At 43.5% G+C, this 23,148-nt stretch overlaps 2 protein-coding genes across 8 annotated transcripts; both read left to right on the top strand.

Annotated features, from left to right (window-relative positions):
- The first annotated feature begins 553 nt into the window (after nt 1–553).
- On the top strand, nt 554–9,306 carry si:dkey-94l16.4 (transcription factor 20). Of its 7 annotated transcripts, none has more exons than XM_067245395.1 (6): nt 554–739; nt 1,563–4,207; nt 4,467–4,560; nt 5,051–5,100; nt 5,460–5,542; nt 6,309–9,306. In XM_067245395.1, exons 2-5 carry the CDS (start codon nt 1,568–1,570, stop codon nt 5,505–5,507), a joined length of 2,832 nt encoding a protein of 943 aa, XP_067101496.1. In that variant the 5' UTR covers nt 554–739; nt 1,563–1,567; the 3' UTR covers nt 5,508–5,542; nt 6,309–9,306. The 7 variants fall into 7 exon arrangements, 6 of the variants coding, with proteins under 6 accessions (XP_067101496.1, XP_067101493.1, XP_067101494.1 ...); XM_067245392.1 differs by having other exon boundaries at nt 554–743; XM_067245393.1 differs by lacking the exon at nt 6,309–9,306 and adding an exon at nt 5,824–5,922 and having other exon boundaries at nt 554–743.
- An 8,816-nt stretch (nt 9,307–18,122) lies between these two features.
- On the top strand, nt 18,123–18,899 carry LOC136950710 (zinc finger protein 665-like). Its single transcript, XM_067245152.1, has one exon. It carries the CDS (start codon nt 18,123–18,125, stop codon nt 18,897–18,899), a length of 777 nt encoding a protein of 258 aa, XP_067101253.1.
- The last annotated feature ends 4,249 nt before the right edge of the window (nt 18,900–23,148 follow it).

Below are 23,148 nucleotides of genomic sequence, written 5' to 3'. Positions count from 1 at the left end.
TGAATATTTTCAAATCTGTCATTTCTCTAACTGGACAGTTATATATTTGTTTTTCTTATTTATGTCCTGTAGTTGTGGTCTGGCTGATAAACAACCCATGAGTTACAAAGTTGTCTCTGCTGCCCCTGTAAGAAACCGTTACAATAAATGTGTAGTGTTTAGTCAGATATAGATTGATGCTTCATCCAAACGTGTTTAAGTACAAAACGATATACTATTCTACTGTAAATTTTGAGGTTTGGGGGTTTTGTAAACTGACAATTTGGACCCCATAAATAAGTAGCTCTAACTGCAGTCCAACCCAAAAAATCTAGTTAACCGCAAGGACTTTAATATTCATATCAACTAAATATAAACAAACATATAAACGAATCAACTAAACGTAGTATTGCCTTGTTTTTAAAAAGTAACGTGAATAGATTTATGTTGAAAAGACAGCTATGACCGTCTGACATACAGTAGTCACAATGAAACAGTCATTGCAGAACACACCCTGTGTATTCCCACAATGCTTCACTGTGATCGCCAGCTGACAACTGCTGTTGAAGTGCATCTCACGTACGGAGAACTGTTTTCAGAGAAGTACGGATTATCCTGTTTTATCGACAAACCGGAGGTGGGCTTTTCTCTTATCAAATAAGGTGATCAAGGATGTCGGCGAAAGATGGGCTCCCGAACGACATGACTGGTGGGACAAATTGTTGAATTGGACGTTGAACCCCCCCACCAGTCTTTCCCGGTGGGTAAGTTTCGACGTCTGGCAGCGTAGTACGCTCCCTCTTTGTCTCATCTATGCAGGCCCAGAAAGCACACTGGTAACGTTAGCGACCTAGCCTAATCATAGCTAGCTAACGTCAGATGAAGTCATCAGTAGCCTACGTACCTTAGTATCAACTGCTATCAAGCTATCTAGATCAATATTGATAACTCATCGACCACATCATTAGCTATTCAACAAGGTAGAGCCCTACTTGTTACTACTTACAGTAGGTCTGTCAGTGAAATGCATTTTTAAAGCGATGACCGAGGGTGAATCCGCGATATGAAAACGTCAGCCTGGGAGAGTTAGCTGGTTAGCATAGTTACCTCGCTAGCTAGCTGTCTAGCAACATTTCAGTGAGCTAGATAATGTCAGCATTTGTTAGCAAATAGTAAAACTAGTTTATGGTTGATTTGTAGATCAAAACTCTAACAATACTTGCTAACATTAACCTACCAACGTGAACATTGGCTCAAACCAGTGACATTATTCTAATATGAAATATCATAATTAAATATTTCTACATTGATTGTATTGTTCATGTAGTTGTTAGCCAGCTAGCGCGTTAGTCAAACATGCATATCTTTAGAAAGCTTGCCTATTAATGTTATTGTTTATGTATTTATCAACTAATGGAAAATTATTTGGGATAACAAAAATTATGCCACATAGACGACAAAAGTAGTTCATGAAATGTTGTTAGAAATTTGATGATTATCTCTCATTGGCTGACTACAAACAGCTAAATGTGTTTCGCTATTAAAATAAAACCTCAAGCAATCTCTTTCTGTCCCTTTTGCAGTTGCCATGGAGCAACCCCAAGGGAACACAAATAACCTCCAGCCTCAAGACCTCTCCTTGACCTGCAGCCTCCCCTCTGTGATCGACCTCACCAGGAGAAGTGAGGAATGTCACCCGAAAGCCAGCTCCATGGATCCCTTACGGGTGGTCAAGTCCTCCTCCTCCTGGTACACAAACTCCGGCAGCAACAAAGGTCTACCCTTCTCTGAGCCTTCGTCCGATCAAAGGCTTCATTCTGGAGACCAGATCCAACCCGACAACGCCTTCTCCAACACTACGGTCACACTGTCTTATGTGAGCAGGTCTCACGTCTTCTCCACCCATGAGTCCCAGCACTCACCCATGTGCGGCGTACCGTCTATCAGCAAATTCTCTCTCTGCCCCACCTCTTGTAAACTGGAAGAAGAGTCTGAGGAGATGGTGGAACTCAACCAGGAAGTGAGCCAGCACTACCTGCACCAGCAGGGAGACAAGCCCCTAGACCTAGCCTCCCAGTCCCAACCGACACGCCACGCCGTGTCCCCAACTCGGGCGGCGAGCGAGAATGCGGCGGGGGCGTGTCGAACGCCGCCGCCTCGCGAGCTCAACGGAGGACACGCCGCTACTAACGGGGCCGTCGACGGACGCGGGCGCCGGAGCACGCCTCCGGAGCGCCGTCCGTCTCAGGACACGGCCTCCGGCAACGGAGGGCTGAGGAACGGCCTACGCAGCCGGTCCGACTCGGGCGTCCGCGCCGGGTCCTTACCGGAGCGCCACGCGTCCGACACCGAGGACGGGAGACGGGAGGGGAGGGACTCGGAGGTGCTCCTCCTCATATCCAGGACGGAGAATCCAGCGCTGCTTCCGGACAGGAGCACCAGAGACCTGTGCGCCCTTGGCGGGGAGTACGCTAGCCCGCTGGAGGACCCTGTATCCCCTTCTGCTACCTCACTGGAAGACGTGTACCTCCTACCTGAGGCGTGCAACTCGCCCAGCGCCGACAACTCGCCGGCGGACACCCGCCGGGACAAGCTGGAGAGGGCGGGACGGGACACGCGGGCGGTCGAAGGGCCGGCGTTCGACCCCGGCTCCAGAGGGCACCTGGAGGACGCTCGCTCGGTGGCTTCGGAAACCGTCATCGACCTGACGGACGACGGGTCTGCGTCAGAGGCTCTGGAGGAGAAGGACAAGGACGGCGCTCGCTCCCCTCACTTGAATGGTAACGCTAGGCTGGCACAGAACAGCTTTGAGAAGAAGAAACTGCCCCCACGCTCTGGGAGGGGCACGAGGCTGGAGGCCATAGTGATGAATATTAATCCCACCTGGTATAAAGTGTCCGGAGCTGTGCGGCCCAGCAAGAAAATCAAGGCTACGCAGGCCCAGATGCAGACTGAGATAAGTGCGCCCGAAGCTGTCGGCTCCTTATCTGTAGGCCAGGAGGAAGTCGAGGAGAACACCGCTCTCCTTCCCGAGATCGAAATCAAACTACACTCTGCACCCACACTGGAAAAGGGTAAAAATAGCATACACAAAAACACCGACAGTTACACAGAGTCTACCTCAGATTTGGAACTCGCCATTCCTCCTCGACACACACACAACAGCTTCACTCCAAAAAGCCCCCAGTCTGCGACAGACGAGGGGTCCCCAGCTGAAGAATCCCCACCCCTATCCGACCCCGAGCCCCCCTCAATCGTCGATGTGACGGTAGATTCCTCACCAGCAAAAGCTGAGAAGAAATCTCCCCCGAAGCAGAAGGCCAAGGCCTCGGCCAGCAAAGTGCCTCCTTCCAAGAGGAAAAGGCCGAAATACAATGCCTGCCAACCCTCCATGTTCTCCCCGAAGGAGCCGGAGATCAGGCTGAAGTACCTCCACTACAAGGAGGAGAAGAGGGACCTGAGGGCCATGGACAGCTTCTCTCCCTTCATCCAGGTGGAGCGAAAGCGGGTCCCGTCCACCTGCACCGTCATCAACTATCCAGAGGAGGACGCAGCCAGGCTGAAGAAGGGCCATCAGCAGGCCAGCTCAGGGGGCTTCATCCCTGGGGCCATCCCCACCACCTCCTGCCTGCAGCCTGGCCGGGTCTCCAACCACAGCCCGTACCAGAACTCCTTGGTCTGCTGCCTGTGTGGTGGGTCAGCCAACGCCCTGGACCTGGGAGACCTCCATGGACCCTATTACCCAGAGGGCTACAGGCCCAGGGCCAAGACCCCCGCCAGCACAGGTGTGAAAGAGGAAGAGGAGGAGGACAGCGACTCTGACTCGTCTTTCAGCAGGAGAGGGAGGAAGTGTGCTCGGCCGCCGGGGGTGTGGTCTCACCGCCCCGCCCCCCGACACAGTCAGGACAAGAGCCTGCCGGGGAACCACCCCAGGCGGGCCAGCTACACCGACCATTCCAGCAGCCCCACGGCCAAGCGGGCCAGGCCAGGGGCCGGGGCCGAGTCTCTGGAGGCGTCCAGGCAGGAGGCAGGGGTCCTGGAGGGGGCTGCGGCCAGGACTGGGCCTGGGGGCCGAGCTACGGAGGACTGGTACGCCCCCCCTGTGGTGCCTCTGGAACCGTGTGAGTACTGGCTGCACGAGGACTGCTGCATCTGGTCTGCAGGCGTGTTCCTGGTGAAGGGGAAGGTGTACGGACTGGAGGAGGCAGTCAAGGTGGCGCAGGAGACGGTAAGATGACCTTCTGTGTGACCTTCCCAGAGGGCTATTATTACCAGTCAAATCATCCAAGATTAGGATGACTAGACTTATTCTTGCATTTCAATTTGTACGTTTTTGATCTCGTTTAGAACTTGCTAGCTCTCCTGTTAGCTAGAGGACAGTAGAGGTGGATCATGGGAAACGTGGTCCGGTGAAGAACGTGTTTGTCCTCTGCCATTGGCCCGGAACGTGGTTAATGCTGAAGTCTGGTTCTCTGTGCCGTTTTCAGACCTGCTCTGGCTGCCATAACCCAGGTGCCACGCTGGGCTGCTTCTTCAAAGGCTGCCCCAACAAATATCACTACAGATGTGCTCTGCAGTCAGGTAGGTCTGCCCAGCCTCCACACACACACACACACACACACACACACACACTAACACGTATATACACAAACACACACACACCCTCTCCCACTGTTTCATACAAACCCTGTAAATCCCCGTTCGCAGGGCCAACATGTCCCAGCCTGAGTCTTTACAACAGGAGTGAAAATACCACTGCGTGTTGCAAATCGCACTGATGTTTTAGCTCCTCTTGGACCTATGATGAATATGAACCCATCAGGGTGAATCTCCACTGTAAGCTGCGGGACACCGAGCCTAATAAGCAATCGCTGCTTCTGCTTTTCGATTTTAAACACACACTGGTCATTAGGTCTGGCTGTCTCAGACTGAGGGCCTGGCTCACGTAGTGTGCTGCCTCTTAGCAGTGCGTGCATATCTACAGCCAGCTCATGCTCCCTGCAAGCTCGAAGGCTCCCGGGGGATGAATCACTGGGTCTTTTACTTGATTGATGTGCTCTTGTGTTTGCAGACTGTGTGCTCATCGAAGAGAACTTCTCTATGAAGTGTAGAAAGCACAAGGTGAGAATCAATCGTCACTTGGCAACCTCTTTTGACGTCGCATCCACCGTACAGAGCTTGTAAAGAGCTCACTCTTGATCAATACATTTGTGTGGGGATATGTGTTTTTGGTGTGTGTCTCTCTCACACACACACAGATTTTATAACACCAGTCGTTTTATTTTTGTCATTGGCCATTGCTGTGAAATCTATTGCATCACTCCTGCCGAAATCTTGCCTCACAGCTGCTTCTCTGGTAGTAAACTGACATGTTATCATAAAAACCAGAAAGGGCCTGTCGAGAGGCTGGCTCAGCAACAAGCTAGCGGTAAGCTGCTAGGATTCGTGTAGGTTGACCTCTTGGTTCCTTCCTGCTCTAGAACAAGTCATTGAAAGGCCCCCCGGGGGCCAGGAGAGACAGCAGGTGACCTGCCCAGCCGGGACTCACTTCCTGGTTCACATGGTGAGACTGTCTGATGCTGGGCTTGTTCTCTCTCTCTCTTTCTTTCCCCCCCCCCCCCTCCTCTCTCTCTCTCTCTCTCTCTCTCTCTCTCTCTCTCTCTCTCTCTCTCTGTCTGTCTCTCTTTTCTCCCTCTTTCTGTCAAATTTTTTCTCATTGTGTCTCTTTCTCTCCCTCTCTCCTTTTTAATCCTTTTTTCTCTTCCTTTTTTTCTCATGATATCCTTGAACGCCCTTTCTCTTTCTTAATCCCTCCCTCTTGTCTCTCCCTCCCTCTCCCTCCAGAGGTTCGAACATGCTGCTTGTTCCCTTTTGTTTTTTCACCAATGCAGATTTTTGCATCTGAATTTGGGCTGTCAAAGGTTCCGCAATAATAAGGGAAACGCCAGAATATTTGGGCCATGCAAAAAAAGAACCTTCCGTAGGATAGCAACTCGTAAGCAATGGGGGGGAGGGAAAATAATATATTTTAAATCCCAAGTTCAGCTACAAAACCCTGCCAGATGAGTCATTTGCAGTTACTTGCTGCAAAGATATTTGCAGTTACTGTCAGTGTGAATTAAGTTACCACCTAGTCCTACATCTAGTCTTTAATGCATTAGCTTACCAAGCACTCAGCCAATGCAGACCTGTTAGCCCTGACACATCAAATGCTATTATGCTACTGAACTGCAATATGTATGCAATATCTCTTGTTTGGTTTTCTCCATCCTGTCTGATACGGGTATTACTAAGACTGTTTCTCTTTCTTGGTCTGTCTCTCTCGCTAGACATTCAACTGTGGCGATCTCAAGACTTTGTCGTGATAGCCCGGTAACCATGGTGACAGCGGAACCCTGCCCTGCTGATTGACAGGCAGGCTCAGATGGAACGGAAAAAAAACACCCACAAACCTTAACAAACCCTCTACTGGGAACACGCCGCTAGACAGCTGGCTGGTCTGGTCCCGTCGCCCTCTCTGTCCAGACTGACCGGGACAGCCCAGGCCAAGACGGACCCAGTTCACTACTGGGAAGAGACTTTTAAGTTTTCACTTCTCTCATAATGGCATATCCAAACTGTGCCATAACTTTGTAATTATTTATGAGTTTGGGAGAGGGGGGGGGGGGGGGAGATGGGTTTTTTCTCTCCTTTTTGAATGAAATGAATAACAATCTTCAGATATTTAATTTTGTAAAGCTTTGTAAGTATGTCATTTGACTTTGATTATTTATTTCTGGGGAATCTTGTGGCGTTTTGGTTTGCAGTTAACCCAGAGCTTTACTCTTATGTGTTCCGAAGATATTAGTGAGGTCACTCCATGCAGGGGATTGTGGGAACGCTGTTAGAATGGTGGCCTAGAGAGAGAGAGAGAGAGAGAGAGAGGAGGAGGAACCATCTTTAGTTCAGCTACCCTATGGCTTGTCTGTGACCCTTCTGTAAACGCCACATCACACAGCGCAGGGACCGTGACCTCGCCGGAGAGAGAGAGAGAGGCACGGGGCCAGGGGGTGAGTTCAGGAAGTACGGCTGACTTGCACTAAACAGTCGGCCAGTTGACTGGATCGCGATTTAGGATCCCGAGGAGAAGATGACGACAGTATGGTTTAGTTTGTTCATCTTGTGAATGTACTTGCCCACCCCTCCACCAAACGAGGGATTTGTAGGAGCAGGAAGCACTTTTGAGTGATGCTTGGCGAATGAGACTGCCAAGGACAGTACGAGGTGGTGCAGTATTATCTATATCGTGTTGGCTGGCCCTCCTGTGTATCCTGCTCAGATTATCAGTAAGAGAGGACCTGGCTCATCTCACGGCTATTTTGTCACTGCTTGCACACAGACACGCAGTCTAACTGTGCATGCAGACTATCAGACATGCAGGCACGCAGTCTAACTGTGCATTCAGACAGACATACGCGCCTTGTTTTTTTCGGTTGGCTTACAGCACTTTGCACATCTGCTTTATGCTTGAATGTTTAGACTGCAGACGGGAGTTCTGAGAACTGTGTTCTCTTGTAGATACACCTCTATAGAACCCTGGGTTCTCCTGTAGAAAACACCTCTGCAGAACCAGGTGTTCCCCTGTAGACAACACAGCTTCAGAATCCTGGGGTCCCCTGTGGAAACACCTCTACAAAACCCTGGGTTCCCCTGTAGAAACACCTCAACAGGACCCCCTGAATTCTATGTATTGAACCCAGCTTAGCCTACTAAGACTCGACCAGACTGTTTAGAGAGACAAGGAGAGGTGCAATCCAATTATTTCCATTCAGATACTTGGTTTGCTTTGTCTTCTTAGATGCTCCGTCAAAGTCATCTTTGTGGGTCTGAGGAATCCCCCCCCCCAACAAACTTTTCCCATAACTTTTTTTGGACCTGTGACACTAGTTGATTTTTATGTTTCAATTTCAGTCTGTTCAATACATTCTTCAATTACATTTCCCACATGGTTTGATGTAAGCCAACACTCATTACCTATAACCACACTCGGTTGAGCTTTGCTGTAGGGCTACTCAAATAAACATGTCAGTTTGTTCTTTGGAAACGACAGGAAATGTCTTCTTCTGTTATCTTTGCAATTCACTCTTGTTACTAATGTAAGAGAGAGAGAGGTCCTGGGAGCTGTGGATTTGGTGTGTAGCTTATTTATAAAACATGATTTGACTTTGACGCTCACAGCTTCTGGATAATATAATTTGTTGATATGTCAGACCATGGTTCAGACATATTTCTCTTCAGCTTTCATCAACTTTTTCTGACGAGTTGTTTACGTTTCAACAGGAACTTTCTACAAGCCTTATGACAACTACTAAATATCAATTTCTTTCCTCACCAGCTATGGTGCGCAGACAAATCAGTTGATGGTCAGGGCCTTCCTCCAGTCAAGCATGTGATGTAAAGTTTGCTTCCCCCTGCAAACATTTCCTCCTCCTGGGGTTGGACACAGTCGTGTGTCCAGGGAAGGAGCGATTGACAGTTCTGCTTTTTCATTCAGGTTCTGCAGCCTAGGTCAGCAGAGGGGGGGGGATAATGTGGAGTTGATGTGCATGTGTTTCTGCATAACGCCAATAGGGGCGCTGTTGTGTTGTATAAGATCAGTGTAAAAACCTGCGCGTGGGCGGGTTGTCGCAGCCAGGGGTGGAATGTTACAGAGATCACACACAGACACAACTCGTGGCTCTCCTGTGTGTCCGTGAGACTGTGGAACCCTTTTGTTGTGCCATCTGGTCTGTTTCTTTCTTGTGTCACGGTGAAACCGACATTGTCTGATTCAAACCAAGTCAATTAAACATGTTACGTCACCCCAGGCCCTAAATGTCACTGCAAGTGTGTTCAGTTTAATCAGCCAGATGCATTGTACCAAATAAGTTTTTTTTACTGTTGCAGAATTTTGAGTTTGTTATGTATTGTTTCCATGTAAAAAATAATAATTATAATCTCAGGGCTGACTGCTATTCAAATGATTTGATAATTTTATTGTTATGAATTTGTGTTTATTTTTTACGGATCATTAAATTAACCACCCATTGACTGGAGTAATGATAAAAGTAGCAGCCTTTGAGTGGTACAGCGCCAGATGCTCCTCACATTCCACCACCTCAGTTTGCGGGCTTGTCACTTTCGATCACGACACAAGGCCTGCAAGTCGTCTCATATTCTCCTACCTTGTTTTAACGGTAACCTTAGGCTACTCATGTCATTTTGTACTGTGTTTTTGTTTTCCTTTTCCTTTTTTTTACCTCTAGACTGTCGAGGGGTGATTGTTCAAAAATAAATATTTTATTGAACCCTGTGTTGCTTGGCCTTGAAGTCAGTGATGTTCAATTAACAATTGTCAACAAAATTTAAGCCAAGTCTTTAATAATATGTGTATTTAATCTTTACAGTAGGTATGTTGTGAGACTGCAAAGGACAGTACGAGGTGCTGGCTCGTAAAATAACGCCCCCAAAATATATGTATTGGGTTCCTGTCAAAACACATCATTGATCTGCAGTGGTTGGAAGCTTTTTTCATGCCTGCTTCCAGTGAGAGTTAGCACTTGAGATTTGCTTCAAATGTAAAGTGCATTACAAATCAAATCTATTATTATTAGAATTAGATGAGGGATGCTGTTGCAACACAAGTTCTGACAATTGGGAGCAGTTTTGTGCATACGATGTAATTTGCATCAATATGAGTGGAATGTTATAGAATGCCGTTTGATTCTAAATTAAATAAATAGATATGGCTATGAAATAAATTCTGAAATTACAAAAAGGTGGCAATAAATATAGCATCATATAATTATACAGCTGAATCCATTTATCTACTTGTAAAGACATTTATTTATTTAATGCAACTTTTATTTCCTAATGCCACATTTATTTATTTCATGGGACTTTTATTTCCTAACGCCACATATTTCCGAACACATTTATTTCTGTGCTGTATTTATTTCCAATCCTACGTGCAAGCGAGAGGGGCGTGGTTATCTTCAGACCAAAGCAGCCGCACAAGATCGAGGGCAGATATGGACACCCAGAGCCATAGGAAAAGATTGTATTCAGATTGTAACATGCGGAGAAGAGATAACGCATGATGACTAAGGGAAAACAATCATGCTTCGGTGAGTCCAGAGCCTGGTGAGTCCAATGGTCCGATGTGATCAAGTCTTGCATTAAGGCTCGATTGCTCTACCTATCCTTTGTATCCCGGATGTTACAATCGGATTTTCTAAAGATCGACATTTTCGGCTCGAATTTGATCGGCTCGAATTTTTTGGTTTCAATTTTTTAAGATCTAATTTTTTTGGCTAGAATTTGAACAACCTGAATTTTATTTTGCATTGAAATATATTCATATGAGAATTGTTTGGCTCGAATTTGATAGGCTGAGGGTGAGGGGGTTCAAGAGGGGGGTTCTGTCTGTGGAATTTAGAACTGTTCTCACATTTGCGATGATACCTCACAGCCATTCCTCCAGGCGCATTTCCCTCCGCCTTTCCCCGGCTTCAGGGGGGTGTTCCATCAACGTCGCTAACGCAAGTCGCGCTAACACGAATAAGTCTCACTTGGGTAAACGTCAACTTAGACTTAAGCCTCAAGCTGTTCCACTAACGTTCCGTTCCACTAACAGGCAACGTTAATTCAAGCTAGACCTCAATAAGCTTAGACTGTGCAGCCCAGATCAGGCGATCGTCGAAAAGAGGAGTTATGTCGCAAAAAGTATAGCGTAAAGCAGCAGAGGTGTGTTGTTTCAGCAGCGTAAATTTATTTTTTGAGTTTTTTTGTTCCCTAAAAGGGCAATGTTGCCGCAATTAACATGGCAAGGGAGACAACTTGTCAAACCATTACGACCGTTAAAATGCGTAAATTGTAGACCTACCAAATCTACTTAACATATATATATATATATATATATATATATGCATTTAGGCCTACTGATAATTAGCGTAATTTGATGAGCTGTCTGAAACCGTTCTGGCAGGCTAGCCTATGGTCGATATTCTCAACAGGAGATTGAGAATAATAGCCCAAAAAAGAACGTGGCAGCAATTGAAAATTGTAGGATAAAATTCAAAACACTGAAGAAGGCCATGGTTAATTGCACTTGATGTGGGCTAATAATGTTTTTGTCTTCACATCTTGAACAAAATCAAAAATTACTTCAAAATAACTTTGCCACACACATTTATTAACTGATATGCTAAATGCTGAGCTTTAAGATAAAAGGGAAAGATAACCATGACTTAAATGGGGATTCACTGAAATGACTAGTATTGCACAGATCCAGCACTGACTTTTTAGATCAGAAGGTGACCCAAACTGCACACTTTGTTTGGCAGAACAGTCATTTAAAATTGCTCAGCATGACTATCATTATTATATTACGAGTATTTCCAATTAACATAGTCTGCCTCCACAGATCCAGAGGGGGCTTGGACAGTGACAGACTGTGGCTGTGCCGAGTGTTGTCACAGCCTCACTTTGGGAAAGCATGCCCTACTGGGAACATAAGGGGAGACTGTTGGGCACAGAATCTAATTGTCTTCTTTGGAAAGGGCAACATTTGGGACACTGTCATGTAGGGGCAGCATAAAGGGCACTTCATAACAGCACCTTTTTCCATTGGAAGTAACGGCATGGGAACAGTCCAATTTAGGCCATTGTAAGGGCACCTTATAGGGTACTGCATCACATTTTCTATACTATAAAGGAACTCTTTTTACATTTATAGAGGGCACACTGTCATTTATTGCATGGGGCATCCTGTGCACTCAAGCATATTTCACAATGTGAATGGCAGACAGTAGGGCACTTGGTCTAATTTTTGCCACTCTGGGCATTTTAGAAACGCTTTCAACCATGGGGGCACCAGGCAGTCACCCCCTGAGTCTTCCAATGGGCCTGGATATACCCATGGGGACAGTATATTGCACCTATAATATTGGGGAAGCCAGAGGAGAGGTAATATACAGGCTTGTCAACATATAGGCTACTTTAAACAATGAAAATACTTTATACAATTGAATAAAAAGTCCTCCTTGATTCTTTGTGTTTCAAGATTACCTGAAAAACTGATGATAATATTCAGGTACTGCTTTGAAGCAAGGTATACCCTTCATATTTCCTGGCATAGTTGCCCGTTCAAGAATGTCCCACATGCAAAGACATAGACAGATGCAGACAGACTGAACAGTGTCAAGGCTTGGCTACAGTGGGTTTGTTTCCTTGTGTGTGATTCCTGCAGACTACATAGTCTAGGCCTACCTACATAGACTGAAGTCTACTACCCTCCTTTCTACTATTATAGTCTACTCTCCTTTCTATTACTCTTTACAAAGGATGGTAGGCTGCTTTTATGTGTTCATTGCCATCCTTAAGAGTTGCTAAAGTGTTATTTCATATATATATATTTATGTATTTTTTTTTTTTAAGAATGACAATTACATTTATCTAGATAAACTATGCTGGGCCTGCTGAACCTATACTTCTTCCACAGATACTGGTCAGGGAACCATTACTTCTGTCTCTGAAGACCCTTGGGGCTGGTGGGATAAACGCTCTTTGTATAATCTGAGCACCTTCATCCACCACAGGGTTGTCAAAGAACGGATACGCCATAATTGATTTTAACTTGTCTAGACGCTCTGCTTAGTTTCTAAGTCCTTATTTTATGTCAATTAACCAATGGCTTTTGAAAACAAAAGTGACATTATTTCTTAACTTGTTTATTTAAATTAATATATTTTTTGGAGATTAAGTAAACATGTAGCTAAATCATTAATGTCTGCACTTCAAAAAGTCTGAATTTACGTTTCCGAACACGGACTAAAGTGGTTTGCGCGCAGGAATTTACTCGACGGAACTGTCTTTTGAGATTCTGTTTCCGCCTGTTTGAAATTATTTTACAACACAATTTAGTTTAGCTTGACTTTTAGCCTGACACGGATCAGGCTAGTTCCGAAGTATAAGTTACCTTGGTTACGTAGCTAGAACTAAAGTAAGCCACCTTAATGGAACGGAACTCTCGCTAAAGTAAGTGAGACTTGGCGAGATAAGTCTAGCTTTTCCTTAGTAAGTAAGTAAGTAAGTAAGACTTTATTTATATAGCACATTTCATACAAGAATTGTAGCTCAAGGTGCTTTACATAAAATCAATAAAAACAATAATACAAGTGATAAATAATTCAAACAATAATAAAAATCCCAATAAGATCTCTGTTCAAGAGAGAAAACAACTTTAAAAAGTAGGAAAACCATTTGAGATAAAATTACTTAAATGCTTCGGTAAAAAGGTAGGTTTTAAGCTGTCTTTTAAAAATGTCTAGAGTGTTAGCTTCCCTAATATTTATGGGTAATTTGTTCCATAGTTTTGGGGCGTAATTGACAAAGGCCGAATCACCAATCTTCTTATGACTGCTTCTGGTGACCTCTAATAGGCCTGCATTTGATGATCGCAGTGTTCTAGCTGGTGTGTAGTTTATAAAGGAGTTAGCAATGTAGCTAGGTCCTTGTCCGTGTAGAGCTTTGTATGTGAGGAAAAGGACCTTAAAGTCAATTCTGAAGGTAACAGGGAGCCAGTGTAAAGTAGCTAGGACAGGACTAATGTGTTCTCTCCTTTTAGTTTTGGTTAATAATCTAGCTGCAGAATTTTGAATGAGCTGTAGTCTTTCAGTGGTTTTCTTGGGAAGACCAGTGAAAAGTGCGTTAGAGTAGTCCAGCCGGCTGGATATAAAAGCATGAATTAACTTCTCTGCATCATTTTGGTTTATGAATGGTCGTACCTTTGCTATATTCCTCAGGTGAAAGAAAGCTGTTTTGGTCACTTTATTAATGTGAGAGTTGAAATTCAAATCTGAGTCCAGGATTACGCCGAGACTCGTCACCTCTGGTTTAAGACAGGGGGTTAAGCCTCCAAGATTCTTAATAAGCATCTCTCTTTTGGATTTGGGGCCACATAGTAGGACTTCGGTTTTGTCTTCATTTAATTTAAGAAAGTTATCATTCATCCATTTGTTTATTGCCAACAGGCAGTTTGTAATGGAATTGATGGCCGTTGCATCGTTGGGTTCAGTGGATATATATAGTTGTGTGTCATCCGCATAGTTATGGAAATCTATGTTATGTTCTCTGATTATGTCGCCGAGTGGTAACATATAAAGAGAAAAAAGTAATGGACCTAAGCAGCTTCCTTGAGCAACCCCGTAGCAGTTCTCATGTTTCTTGGACCTATGGTCACCTAAACTAACATAAAACTTCCTTCCTGTGATATATGATTTCAGCCAGTTCAATACACTATCCGTGAACCCAATAAGCTTTTCCAGTCTATTGATTAGGATGTCGTGATCAATTGTATCAAATGCTGCACTGAGATCTAACAGGATAAGGATAGAGACTTTATTTGCATCAGAGTTTAGTCTGAGGTCGCTAATTATTTTGGTGAGAGCAGTTTCAGTACTGTGATATTTCCTGAAACCTGACTGCGAGACTTCCAGGATGTTATTTTCTTCAAGAAAATAATTTAATTGGACTAAAACTATCTTTTCCAGTACTTTACTAATAAATGGGAGGTTTGATATTGGTCTGTAATTTGCAAGTAGACTGTTATCCAATTTGGGTTTCTTTAATAGGGGCTTTACAACAGCTGTTTTGAAGGCATCTGGGAAGACGCCAGTTCTAAGGGATGTGTTTATAATCTCTAGCACCGGACCTGAGACACTATCAAACACTCGCTTAAAGAATGTTGTGGGTATAGGATCAATATCTGAGGTTGTGGAGTTAGATTCGCTGACAATTTTGGAAAGTTCACTAAGTGTGATACAGGTAAATGTGCTCATGGTTATGTTGCAGAATCTACTGATGTCAGTTTCGACCCCACTATTAATAATACTCGCTCTAATCAAAGTTATTTTGTTCTTGAAGAACAAAGCAAGCTCTTCACATTTAACTGCTGAGGATGGAGGTGGGGCAGGGACAGTGTTTAGCAGCTGGTCAATGGTGGAGAAAAGAACTCTGGAATTTCTGGCATTTTCTGTAATAATGTTGGAGAAATATTCTCTCCTTGCTAGACGGATGGTTTTGTTAAAGGTGGTTAGTGTATCTTTGTAGATATTGTAGTGGATAGTGATCTTTGTTTTCCTCCATTTTCTCTCTGCTGCACAGCATTTTCTTTTCGTTTCACTAACATTTTTATTTCTCAGCCATGGGGAGGTTCTGCTTGTGCACTTCTTTTTGGTTTTCAGTGGTGCAACAGAGTCTAACACAGATAATAGTGCATCATTGAGGTTCTCTACCATTTCATTCAGAGAGCAATCATGGTAAGTCGGCTCATATAGAGCAAATTGTTCAGAAAATGTCATCATAGCTGTATCGTCTAAATATCTTCTATGGACTAAGAATTCTTTTTTGGTTTTTGTTAGGATAATTTCCACATTAAAAAGTATATAATGATGGTCTGAGAGGGGTAGATCAGTTATTGAAATATTATTGATATTTAGTCCAGTTGTTATCACTAGATCTAGTGTGTTTCCGTGCCGGTGTGTTGGGTCTGTTATGTGTTGAGTTAGATTGAAACTGTCAAGGAGATTTAAGAGCTCAATAGTTCTTGGGTCTGCTTTTTTATTTACTTGGATATTTAAGTCTCCGTTTAAAACTACTTTGTCATATCTAGTGACACATAGTGATAATAGTTCAGAGAATTCTTGTATGAATATTGGCGAGTGCTTGGGTGGCGGTATATAATAACAAAAAGTATTGATTCGGTTTTGAGCTCTATAGCAAGATATTCATATGATGTGAATTCACCTAGCTCAGTGATTTTGAACAACAGTTTAGAGGAGAAAATAGCTGCGACTCCTCCACCTTTTTTTGATGTCCTTGAAACTTGGTGAAAGCTGTAATCAGGCGGACACGCTTCTATCAAAGTTGCTGTTGCCGTGTCATTGTTTAGCCAGGTTTCTGTTAGACAGATGCAGTCTAAGTTGTTTTCTTTGACCAGATCATTAACTAGGAATGTTTTGTTATTTAGTGATCTAACATTTAGAAGGGCCAGTTTCATCTGTGGGGTATTAACAGATAAAACATGGGTAGATAAATCTGTTGGAAGAATATGGATAGTTCTGTGACTTCTGACACTAGTTTCAGGTTTGTAACCATGCATTTTACCATGCCATTTTCTGTTTGTGATGATGACCGGTATGTCCAATGAAATAGCATGGTGGCTGTCCTAGCGTAGCTTTTCTTTGGGAAAGTCTCTGTCACTGAGCTGTTCCATCACAAGGGAATTCATCCGGGGGGTGCAGATCTGTGCAGGGCCCATGTCCTTGCAGGAGGCTGTTTGAATGTTCTGTTCTGTTCCATGGGAGGTTGTTTGGGATGCGTCAGTCAGCTTAGACACAACAGGGATAGGGAGAGAAGCTTGATTTGTGGTCAGGAGCACGTGATTGATGTTTGCTGTTAGTAGTCGAGATCCTCTACGGTTTGGGTGGAGTCCGTCAGCTTGAAAACGGTCTGCACAGTTCCAGAACACATTGAAGTTATCGATAAATCTCAGTTTGTGTGTCAGACAGACAGATGCCAACCATGTGTTGAAGGATAGTAGTCGACTGAAGGCTTCTTTTCCTCTGCGAAAGCATGCAATCGGTCCACTGATGAATACATCTTGATATCTGTTAAGTGTGTTCAGTAGCTGGGTGAAATGTTTTTTAAGTATCTCAGTGCCAGTTTTCTTGTGTAGGATATCAAACGAGCCAGTGTGGATGATAATCTTAGGGTTGTTTGGTTTATTGTTGAGGATTGTTTGTACCTCTGAGGACAGTTCCTCGACAGATGTGTTGCTAAGACAAATATTTTCTGTCTTTGCCAGTTTAACATGTGCTGTCATGGCATCTCCAATCAAGATAGTGGCCATATGTGGTGTTGTGTTTGCATTTCTAACGTTTGCCTTATCAGTAGCTGCGGGGCCAGTTCTTACCTTAATCGACGTTGATGGAACACCCCCTTGGTATGTATGCTTTGTGTGTGTGTGTGTGTGTGTGTATATATATATATATTTTTTTTGCTGTAAGGTAATGGTGCTGAATGAGCCAAAAAGAAATAGCTTTGTACGCGGCAAAATGTTTTTTGAAAAGTTGGCAGCCCTGAACTTTGTTTTTAGTTTGAAGCTCAACACGGTGCTGTATGCTACTAGCTAGTTAGCCCGTTTTTTCTTCCATACTGACTGTTTTGTTGTGGTTGTTTTTAAGAATGTAGCCTGTTTGCACTTTGTGCAAAAGTGTAAAGTTATTCATGTTCTTCAGATGCAGCGGTTGTCTGAGAGTGTCGTGTCTCTCTCCAGGTATGTGCTCCTGTTCTTGTAAACTTCCATCCATTTTACCGTTCACGTGTGCAGCAAGTCACGATTGTGCGCTACGGTGCTGCGTTCTGTCCCGCCAGTAGAGCAGCCAAGATGTGGTGCTCTTCTACACTTACATTCCGTACAATATCATTTGTTGTAATTTGATCTCTCGTCGTAATCCTCATATTAGAAAAATGAGACACACGCAATAGAGTTGGCCCTTTTTTATAATAAATGTATTCAAACTTTGCAATTACAATCCAAAGTAATTTGTATTATTTATTTCAATGTAATGCTTATTGTGTTATGATATCGTTTGTATTATTATACTATAAATTATAATTCGTCAAAGAACCAAATTACTTTAAGAAGGAGTATTTTGCTGGAGATGCAGTTGTCATCAGTGTTGTGTTTGTCTCTTGACAAAATACACCTGAGAAACACTGATCACCAACTGATCAACATTACATATGCACAGTGGACTTTATGACAGATATAAAAACATATTTTTTGTGAAGGCTGAATGCTCATTAAATTAGAACTGTTTCCTCCAGATCCCCTATTGGCCAATCATGCTTGATTGTGGGCGGAGACTAGACAGAGAGGACATCTTAAGACACCAGAGAGACTCAACCAGAGAGACTCAACCAGAGAGACTCAACCAGAGAGACTCAACCAGAGAGACTCAACCAGAGAGACTCAACCAGAGAGACTCAACCAGAGAGACACAAGCTTCCAGAGACTAGGACCCAGAGAGGCCAGACAGAACAAAAAAGATACCTGAGTTATGGAGACACATCAGTGTGAAACCTGTGGGAAGAGCCTTTCCTCGTCCAGTAGCCTCAAGCAGCACATGAAGATCCACACTGGAGACAAGCCCTACAGCTGTGACCTCTGTGGCTATAGTTGTACAACAAATGGCAGTCTGAAAAAACATATGTATATCCACTCTGGAGAAAAGCCTTACAGCTGTGACCTCTGTGATAAAACCTTTAGCCAGTCTGGCCACTTGACAGTTCACCGCAGGATCCACACTGGAGAAAAGCCTTACAGCTGTGACCTCTGTGATAAAACCTTTATCGATTCTGGCCAATTGACAGTTCACCGCAGGATCCACACTGGAGACAAGCCCTATTACTGTGACCTCTGTGGCTATAGTTGTGCAACAAACAGCAGTCTGAAAAGCCACATATATATCCACTCTGGAGAAAAGCCTTACAGCTGTGACCTCTGTGGTAAAACCTTTAGACAACCCGGCTCATTGACAATTCACAGCAGGATCCACACTGGAGAGAAGCCTTACAGCTGTGACCTCTGTGGCTATAGTTGTACAACAAACGGCAGTCTGAAAAGCCACATATATATCCACTCCGGAGAAAAGCCTTACAGCTGTGACCTCTGTGGTAAAACCTTTAGAAAACCTGGCCAATTGACAGTTCACAGCAGGATCCACACTGGAGAGAAGCCCTACAGCTGCCCACACTGTGACTATTCAGGTCAAACAAATGGCAATCTGAAGAGTCACCTGTGTATCCACAATAATAAAAAATTAAAAAAGCAGTGATGTCTGGGGCCAAGCTGTCCCAGCAGTCACCACCTGACAGACCTTCTGTATGACCCACAGCTGGAAGAACTACTGGCCTACACCTACTGGGACAGTACATGAAGTAACACCAGATCTACAGTCCAACATGACAGGACACAGGAAAGATGCTCTACCCCTGTAATGATGGAGGGAAAGCTGTGTCAGACTGGGTAGAAACCTGGGGCCTCATGTATAAAGGATTACGCAGCTTTCATGAAATTTCATGAATATATTTCAGACAATACTGACTCAATATGTTGGATCCGTCAATATTTACTCTATATGTTGGATCCGTCAATATTTACTCTATATTGAAGTACTGTTAACTTTGTTGGTAATAAAGTTGTCTGAGATACTATATCTATTGTTTTGTGACAGTTCACCTGAATTGGGTGAAGTTTATTTCCAAACTACTTGTGAGCATGAAACAAGAGTTAGTGACAAAAATACATCACTGTAAACTGTATTTCACTACATTTTTGACATGTTTCTAGAAGTATGTTATTCTCGCCATAAAATGTCCCTTGTGCTCATGAATGTGTAAAATGCATCATAAATGATGTTGCTGATGCACACTGATCTTCATCCAATGTTGTAGAGTACTGACACATTCTCTGTATTCACATTTGCAAGTGAAGGGTCATGAGACTGGATGGATGTGAAACAAAGGGATTTATTGTCCTATTTACCAGATGATAGCCTGATAACAGGGCAGTTTACACGTTTCTCTCCTATCTCACTGGAATCTTCTAATACAAATTCGATGATATACATATCCAAGGCTGGCCCTGCTGACCCTCCTCCACAGACACTGGTCAGGGAAGCACAGTGCAAAACTATCAAATAATGACTGATCAAGAAACAAGTCAACTTAATGTGATCAAAAACATTCACGTTTACTTTAACCCTGTAAGTCCCCTTGTTGTAATATTACAACATCACCTTTAGCTCTCCAAAAAAGCTCTCTTTTTTTTGAAAAGACCACGTTTTCATAGACATTGGGTCTTATTGTATTGCCTTGCAATGCCATTGGATACTAAATGTGTATATAGATCTGGCTATAAGGCTGTGAACTCAATCCACCAGCCAACTTTCCTGGAAGCGAATCTCCTTGTTTAATTTGACTGGATATATCAACATTGAAGTAAGTAAATTCCATGAAATATTTTTTTGGGTGATTGTTAGAATATGTAGTTCATGTAAATACTAAGTTATTGTGGAATTCATGCATCACATTTGATTTTCAGCTTGATTTGTCTTTGTTGTAATTTTACGTTGGGTCAAAATGGTAGCTAAAATAGCAATTGCACCTTGCACTTTACATGGAGACATTACACTTCTCGAATGTTCAGATACAGGATAAATACTTACAGAAATCTAATGTATTTGATGATTCACACTTTACAAATGGGTTATTTGTTATAATTTTCAGTTTAGACCAGATTTGAAGATTTCTAAATCAATGTTATTTCTATGTTAGCAGTGAAATATAGTCAACTGTTTTTTTTTCTGACTGCTTGTTTGCCCAAATATCTGCTTGTTGCACAAAGCAGATACTGTTTGTGGAATGCTTTGGAGGATGGTTGTTCAGTGACAAGTGTAAATGTTTTGGAATGTGGGGGTTGCATGTATGGTGCATTGTTCTGGGACAGGTGTGAATGGTCTGCAATATGGGGATGTAAGAGATCTGGGGGGTTGTATCTTCCTTTTAGAATGTTAAGTAGAGAGCACATTAGGCTAGCCAGACAGTATTGTGTGCCTTTAGTGGAATGTACTGCATGAATAAGATTCATTTGCATTGGAATTAGGTAGGGCTGCACGATTAATCGAATTTTAATCACGATCACGATTTCGGCTTCCCACGATCAAATTCGCGTGATCGAGCGATATTTAAAATGCGTCATTCTGTTCACAGAACGCTCCGTGTCAAAGTTTTATTTTTTTTGCTAAGCCAATTCAGCGCTCCGTAAACCAATAGGTGCGTTTGACATTGACTGTGGCTGCATGAAACGACGAGCTAGAGTTGCTGCTTGCAGTTGGGGAGGAGTAAAAACGGCTCCGTAAAGTCGAAAATGTTGTCATGTATTTGGCTATGTTAAACTCTTTCTACAACCTGCAGGCAGCCGGCTGCGGCGCTGCATTGAGTCGAATACACCTACTGTCAGATCACGTGCCTCCATGAGCCAGACGGTCACAACAGAGTAACGTAAGAAAAATTCCACAACAGATAGTAGTTGGTCATCAGGCTATAAACTATCATAACAAAGAAAACAAAAGAATGTCTAACGAGAATCGGATCGTCATCCGTTGTGTGGAAGCATTTAGGGTTCAAGGCAAGTGACACAGGCATCCATCGAACGAGCCTCTTTAGCGCATCACCATACCCATCCACCTCCCAAAGACACAGTGAAATAACGAATGCAGTCGCATTACATTTGGCCAAAGACATGTGCCCAATAACAAACGAAGGTTTCAAATTCTTGATAAACGATACGTGATCCCCTCGCGCAATTATTTTTCCAACCTGCAATGTAAAACGCAGAGGGGAAATAAAGAGTGAATCTTTCTAAAAACCTGTAAACTAGTATTTTCTGCATAGTTCTGAAACATTCTCATTTGGTTACATTCTGTTATGGGAATATTTGGTTTTTATTGATTGTATATTTTGAGTTTTATTCACATCCATTATGCAGGTATAATGCATTGAGACAATAACATTTGTTTAGCTTAAAATCAACAAATAATCGTGATAATTAATCTCAATATTGATCAAAATAATCGTGATTATCATTTTGGCCATAATCGTGCAGCCCTAGAATTAGGTATACTTGAACATACTCTTACTAATACTATTATTTCCATTTCAGAATGACACCAGCAAGGAGAGTTTACTTCAGTATGCATGATGTCATAGATGCTATCCAAAATGGAGAAAGTGATGTTGACATGGAATCAGACACCAGTGATTCGAGTGATGAGGAGGTGGTTGAAAATGTTGAGGAAGTGGAAAAAGAGAATCAGAGACCCACTGATTGTCCAACTAATGATGATGATGGTAAGGACATCGAGCAAACCAACACAAGCCAACCCCAACATATGCGCTGTCAAGTGGTATGACAACAGGGCAGTCACACTTGTGTCATCCTTTGCTGGTATTGATCCTGTGCAAAAGATTCAACGCTGGAATAAAGCCACCAAATCCTACATTGAAGTTGAGAGACCTCATATTGTGGGTGCATACAACAAATACATGGGCGGTGTGGATTTGCTGGACTCATTTGGAGCCAAATACAAGTTCCTCATGAAATTGCGCCGCTGATAGAGTTACATCTTCTGGCACACTATTATCATTGCTGTGATCAACGCCTGTCTCCTCTACAAACAGGACTGTAAGGCTCTCAATCAGAATCAGAATCAGAAAGGGATTTATTCGCCATGAAAGTTTGCACAGACAAGGAATTTGCTTTGGCAGGAAGGTGCATACAATAAACATATACCTAAAATTTAAATATGTGGACTAACTATACTAAGGGTACATAGACTAGCAGTACTAAGTGGAATAAATATAAGTTGCCGTAAATTACAATATAAAAATACAAATATTACAAAAAATACAAATGTACAAGATACCATGTTGTGGTGCAGTGCAAAAGCAGAGTGTTTTAAGCAATAAGTCATTTGAGTCAGTGTGGTCCCTTGGCCTTGTTGAAGAGGCCAACAGCAGAGGGGAAGAAACTGTTTTTGTGGCGTGAGGTATTGGTCCTGATAGACCGCAGCCTTCTGCCGGAGGGGAGTGACTGAAACAGGGAGTGTCCAGGGTGGGAGGAGTCGGCCACAATCTTCCTCGCTCGCCTCAGGGTCCTCGAGGTGTGCAGGTCCTTGAGGGTAGGCAGATTGCAGCCAATCACCTTCTCAGCAGTACGGATGATACGCTGCAGTCTGCTCTTGTCCTTGGCAGTGGCAGCAGCGTACCAGACGGTGATGGAGGAGGTGAGGATGGACTCAATGATGGCTGAGTAGAAGTGCACCATCATTGTCTTTGGCAGGTTGAACTTCTTCAGCTGCCGAAGGAAGTACATCCTCTGTTGTGCTTTCTTGATGAGGGAGCTGATGTTCAGTTCCCACTTCCTGGGAGAGGATAGTACCCAGGAAGCGGAAGGACTCCACAGTGTTGACTGGGGAGTCACACAGGGTGATGGGGGTGAGTGGGGCTGTGTTCCTCCTGAAG

Source organism: Osmerus mordax, chromosome 10 (genome assembly GCF_038355195.1).
Source record: "Osmerus mordax isolate fOsmMor3 chromosome 10, fOsmMor3.pri, whole genome shotgun sequence".
Classification (NCBI taxonomy): domain Eukaryota; kingdom Metazoa; phylum Chordata; class Actinopteri; order Osmeriformes; family Osmeridae; genus Osmerus; species Osmerus mordax.
Note: the sequence above shows the minus strand (reverse complement) of the source record. Positions and strands in the feature narration are given on the sequence as shown.